Genomic DNA, 6215 nt, shown 5'->3' with positions numbered 1-6215 from the left:
ACCCACTGGGAAGTCGCTCGTGAGTTCCCATAAACAAAACCGTGAGGGCGTGGTCGAGTTCTAAAGCGTACAATATCGTACTACAGTGGTGGAGCGGGCCCAGGAAGTGATCCGCCCCTGGTCGGGATGTGACAATTTCACTGAGGATTCTCGCTGGATCCTCTTTGTGATTATCTCGAGGATCCTCCAATCACATCCGTTCATTGCATATCGTGCGATCATAAATCATTGTAATTTTTTTGTTGTTTAAAATTAAATATAAACAATACCTAACGAAAAGAGACTTGTACACACTGCTGATCACAGTACCAAAGCTGGCCATGCCCAAGTAGTCGGATTTCACTTGACTGTGTACGGCTCCATTGCATGTGCTCGAGGTAGAAGTTTTGTATAAATGTATCGCCAAAGAAGAAAAGAGGCTTGAGGAATTATGTTATTGGTATTCCTCATGCCTTCTGCCTTTATTTATATTAGTAAGGAAGAGAGAAACTTGCTCTCCAAGTAACGCAAACACTATTAAGAAAGATCTTGTAAATCTCATAGGACTCCTATCCATGAAACTAAGTATTTTTTCAGAGCTGCCTGATAAGGCAGCAGCATTGACAAAACTAAACGATCGTAATATACTTGTTTAACTGTGTCATAGGGTTGTCGTGATTCAGCGAAAGAAAGGGCGTAATCCCCATTAGCAATGTATCAGGATAAAACTATAAGAACTAATAAGGTCAGATCACTGACTCAGAGCACTTGAATTGGTCCAGCTTCCGCTATCTTTTCCACTGTAGGTGATGTGAAGGAATCCATCTTCATCCTTGTTTTTCTCATCGACTGCAGCCATCGAGGTATCTGTAACATTGGAAGAGTTTGAGTTAATTTGGAAACAAGATGGCGGACATTGTTATGGCGAGTTGCAGCTCCGCTCACCAATGGGTGGTTCAGTGTTCTTAAAATAGACAAACATAGGCTTTTTCCATGCATATCCATGCTTCCCGATCGTAAACCGAATATAACTAACAAAATCTCCCAGAGGTATATCACCAAGGACATGGTATCTGCCGTCACAAAAATACAGGATAAGCAATAAAGCTACATAACAACCCAGCCAACCCCTCCTCGCGCTTTCAATTTAAGACAAGCTATATATCTACCAAAAGCATACATGAAACGGGGGGGAATTCCATTCCACTTTAGCAAATACAAATCAACATAATTAAAGAAATGTTTGGGGGGAACAAGAAACTAACTTCTTTGGGCCAATGTCACGAATGCCACTGCTCGGATCCTTCTCCACCCAAACCTGCATCCAATTAGAACTTGGTATGAGTATTACCTCCGTTGAATGCATACGAGCAAAGAAACAGTATGTATGATGGAGTAAAATTCCTTACTGGTACGCGATCTGGTTTCTTCTGCCTCAATTTCCATGCATCTATACTCCGTGGTTCGTACATGTCCAACAACCTTCTCCTGATGGGACATCAAAGGCACAGGTGGAAAAATACAATCCTATTCAGTTGTAGCAATTCAACTGAACATAATTAAAGAACAAGGGAATACGCAACTACCTCATGTCAGGATCCCGAGCAAGTTGCTCTCCAGCATGCTTAAAATGCAAAGCCTTCTCCACAACAACATGCATAGAGGCTCGAATTAGTACAGTATCCACTGAACGCGTAGAGGATGTAACCATACTTGATTCAACCACATTGTTACCTTAGCCAACTCGAAACCTTTATCATTCCATGGGTCTAACACTTTAATGGGAGTGCGAACTAACTTCCTCGTCTTGACATTCTCGTTAATAATCTGCATAAAGTCTCAAATAACATCAGAGTATGTCCACTGGAATGACTAGGAAGTAAACATATCTAATTCACCGAAGTTCTTACTGGTAACATTTCAACTGATCCAAGAGCTCTATCTCCACTGTAGATCATGCGAAGAAATCCATCTTCATCCTTATTTCCCTCATCAATTGCAGACATCAAGGCCCCTGCAACAGTGAAAGAATTATAGTTATTACAACCACACCTAATTTGTGGGGGGAAGGGAACAAGATGAATATCATACTGGGTAAAACAAGGAATTGAAGCTCTACTCACCTGCGGGAGGCTCCGTGTTCTGAAAACGAACCAACATAGGTGTAAGTTTGTGAGTGTCAAGGAGAATGACTTCTAGTTCTCGACCAACCTGTAATTCGGTTTTGAGTTATCACGTTGAGAAGATTACGTACTTACTTGGCTGAGATTGGGAGTCCTAATAACATGCAACTATGTTCAAGGAACCTTATCATGTTTTGACAAGAGTTCCTTATGGAATAGGACTATATCGAAACCCTAATCAATATAGAATATCCGGGTATCAGTTGATAGGTCTGATATCAAGGATGGTTGGCTATGTATTAGGAGGTCCCTACACTCACAGCATTATTCCATTACGAGCGTAACCCTATTCTAAGCTTGGAACTTCAGGCTGTTGAGTGTAGAAGATCTCCTCCTTATCTTCCTTCTGCAATGACGAGTTCTTCTCCAGGTAAGCATATTTATTTTATGTATGCATCCTTATATGTGCGTGTGATTCTATGCATGCAGGGTTTTAATGGCTTACATGTGGTATCAGAGCAAGCCACTGTCATGTTTAGAATCTGTATATGCACTATAACCTAATTAACAAAGTTCACGATCCTGATAAAGACTTCCGCATATGAAAATTGATATAATTATTGTCAATCACTAAAACATCATGCTATTGAACTAACATCCGATTTCACTTATACACTCACATATATCAGTATATATGTGTACATATACTTGTTCTGCAAAATTTTATTTGCAGGAAAACGATGGAATATCTCCGGACCTTGGAGAACTAAACTAAATGGTTGTTGTCACTAAATGACTTGACAGTCAAATCCTTTTTGTGAATCATGATCAATTTCAACTCAAAAGTGTTTGTATCATGTTTTCAATTTAACGGTTTAAAGTTGAACATAATGATTGAACTGATGGTGAATATATTTTGTGTTAATTCTAAAGAATTCTTATATTCAGTCATGTTTAATTGGTGTATAAGTGAGATGCAAACAATATTGATGCAATTTTATCTGCTCAAAAGTGTTAAAATTGTGTCGTAAATATGAAACTTTGTATTTCAGTTGTGCAAACCCTAATATAATCAGTTTTCGATCCAAAGATGTGACTGGAATTATATGACCTTTTGATGCCATTAATTGTTCATATCTTGAACTTTTAGTGATGAACTTATGAGAACATATAACGAATAATTATGGTTGATGCAGCTATGACTTCTCTCAACTTTTCTAATATTGAAACCCTAACTGGTTCCAATTATAAGAAGTGGAAAGAAGACTTAGAGATAGCCCTTGGTATGATGGATTTCGACTTGGCCTTAAGAGAAGACAAGCATGCTGCACTGACTGATGCAAGCACAGCAGACCACAGGTTAAAGTTTGCTCAATGGGAGAAGGCAAACATGATGGCTCTTATGATTATGAGAAGGGCTATGACAAGCAGTGTGAAAGGTGGTATTCCAAAGAGTGACAGTGCAAAAGAATTCTTCGATGCAATAGGAAACAAGTTCAAAGAATCTGAGAAAGCTGAAACTGGAAATTTTCTCACAAAACTGACATCCATGAAGTTCAATGGTGTTGGAAGTGTGAGAGTACATATTCTGAAAATGTCAGACATTGCACAGAAGCTGAAAGCCCTTAAGCATCCATTAACAGATCAGTTTTTAGTGCATATGGCATTAAATTCCTTACCTGCACAGTATGGCCAGCTTAAGGTGTCATACAACACTCAGCAGGCAACCTGGGACATCGATGAATTAATTTCCATGTGTGCACAGGAAGAATTGAGGCTGTCAACTGATAAGGTGGAGACTGTGAATCTTGTTCACACTGCAAAAGGCAAACATGTTGTTGATCAGTCATCTGTGGCTGCTGGTAAGCTGAAGAATACCTCAAATTTTTCTTCTTTTAAAAATGCTAACCTTCTTAAACGATCTCAAAAGTTCAAAGTCACTTCTGAAGCACCAAAGCCTTGTTATTTCTGCAAAGAAGTTGGTCATTTAAGGAAAGATTGCCTTGGTTTTAAAAACTAGCTCGTTAAGAAAGGTAATGAACTCAATGTTTATGTTTGTTTCGGGTCAAACTTGATTTATGTTCCTCCTTTTAGTTGGTGGTTTGATACTGGCTGCTTAATTCACATCACGAATACCTTGCAAGGCTTCTCAAAACTAAAGGAGAGAAATAATGAAGTTTACAATGTTTATGTTGGGAATGGGAGCAAAGTAGCAGTCGAGTCTATTGGCAGTGTCTCTTTAAAGCTTTTTTCTGGTTTCATTTTATTTTTAAGTCCAATACTTTATGTACCTTCTATGCGAAGGAATTTTATTTCAGCTTCTAAGTTAGTTAAATTAGGTTATACTTTTATTGGAGACAATGAAAGTATAAGACTTTTTCATTCAAATAAATTGGATACTTTGCTCAGTTATGCTTCCCTCTATGTTGATATGTGGCAGTTAAACTGTGAGTATTTACATGAATGTTTTACAGTCTGTCATATTGGTTCCAAAAGATTATTTCAAAATGATGATTCCCCTACACTTTGGCATAAAAGACTCGGCCACATATCCAAAGAAAGACTTACGATTTTATCAAAACAAAACCTCATACCAAATCTTGATTTTGATAAACTCCCAACTTGTATCGATTGTTTCAAGGGGAAAATGACCAACACCAGAAAACTAGGATCCACTAAAAGCAGCCAACTTTTAGAGATCATACACACAGACATGTGTGGTCCTTTTCCAAATAAAACAATCTGTGGAAATTCATATTTTGTCACCTTCATTGATGATTTTTCCAGATATTGTTATGTGTTTCTAATAGCTGAGAAGTCTATGGTCCTTGATTGTTTTAAAATATACAAAACCGAAGTAGAAAACCAACTTGAAAAGAACATTAAAATAGTGAGATCGGATAGGGGTGGTGAGTATTTTGGCAGGTTTACAGAAACTGGACAACATAAGGGCGTCTTTGCATCGTATCTTGAAGCCTTAGGAATAGTTGCTCAGTACACTACTCCAGGTACTCCACATCAAAACAGAGTGGTAGAAAGAAAAAACAAGACCCTGAAAGATATGATTCGAGTTATGTTTTCAAAGTCTAAACTTCCAATTTTTCTGTGGGGAAAAACACTCAAAACAGCCAACTATACACTAAATAGGGTGCCAAGCAAGACTGTCAAAGTTGTACCTTTTGAAGCTTGGACAGGTAGGAGGCCAAGTTTCAATCATTTTCATGTCTGGGGATGTAGGGCTGAGGCACGGTTTTACAACCCTCAAGAACGGAAGTTAGATCCAAGAACCGTAAGTTGTAGGTTTATTGGTTATGCTGACAAGTCTAAAGGTTTCAAATTTTAATGCCCGGATTCCTGCACCAGAATTCAGGAGACTAATAATGCTAAATTTATTGAAGATTTGGAAGAAGGAATAGTGCAACATAGCAGCTCACAATTCGAAGAAATTGGGGATGACCTTGATCAGGTTTCTGCAACAATCAATGCACTGCCACTTGTGGATCAAGAAGGTTCATATTCTCTTCCCATTATTCTCCCAAATGCTCAGTCAGAAAATTTCTCAGTCATCCCAGAAATTGTGCAACCACCAGTACCTGAGCAACCAATTCTTGAGCCCATTGTTGCTCAGACCTTGCACCAAGAGCAGCTGCCTATTAGATAGTCAACTCGGTAAAGGAAACATGCAATCCTACCAGATTTTGTGTATTTACAAGAAACTGAATTCAATATTGGAGATGATGATGATCCTATCACTTTTAACCAAGCCATCAACAGCCCGAAGGCAGATTTATGGCATGCTGCCATGACTGAAGAACTTGCAGCTATGGAAAAGAACAAGGTTTGGACGTTGGTGCCACTCCCATGCAATGCCAAACCCATTGGATGCAAGTGGGTGTTCAAAACCAAAAGAAATGTAGTGGGAAAGGTTGAAAGACATAAAGCTAGACTCGTAACTAAGGGTTTTACACAAAGATAGGGCATAGACTATAATGAAACCTTCTCACCAGTTTCATCCAAAGACTCCCTGAGGGTGATTATGGCCTTAACAGCTCATTTCAACTTGGAATTACATCAAATGGATGTAAAATCAGCTTTCCTTAATGGTGATTTGTT

General features: G+C 38.6%; 1 protein-coding gene across 1 annotated transcript in view; it reads right to left on the bottom strand.

Moving 5' to 3' along the window:
• Positions 1–498: 498 nt before the first annotated feature.
• LOC126593809 (uncharacterized) overlaps positions 499–6215 on the bottom strand; it is a 13882-nt gene continuing 8165 nt past the window's right edge. Inside the window, exons 6-13 of the mRNA XM_050259928.1 lie at positions 2103–2190; positions 1890–1993; positions 1714–1806; positions 1566–1618; positions 1389–1467; positions 1245–1297; positions 925–1052; positions 499–846 (exon numbers count right to left, since the gene is read on the bottom strand). Of these exons, the coding sequence (XP_050115885.1) occupies positions 731–846; positions 925–1052; positions 1245–1297; positions 1389–1467; positions 1566–1618; positions 1714–1806; positions 1890–1993; positions 2103–2190 (714 nt within the window). The 3' untranslated portion in view covers positions 499–730. The remainder of the gene's footprint in view (positions 847–924; positions 1053–1244; positions 1298–1388; positions 1468–1565; positions 1619–1713; positions 1807–1889; positions 1994–2102; positions 2191–6215) is intronic.

This window comes from Malus sylvestris, chromosome 12, assembly GCF_916048215.2.
Source record: "Malus sylvestris chromosome 12, drMalSylv7.2, whole genome shotgun sequence".
NCBI lineage: Eukaryota > Viridiplantae > Streptophyta > Magnoliopsida > Rosales > Rosaceae > Malus > Malus sylvestris.
Note: the sequence above shows the minus strand (reverse complement) of the source record. Positions and strands in the feature narration are given on the sequence as shown.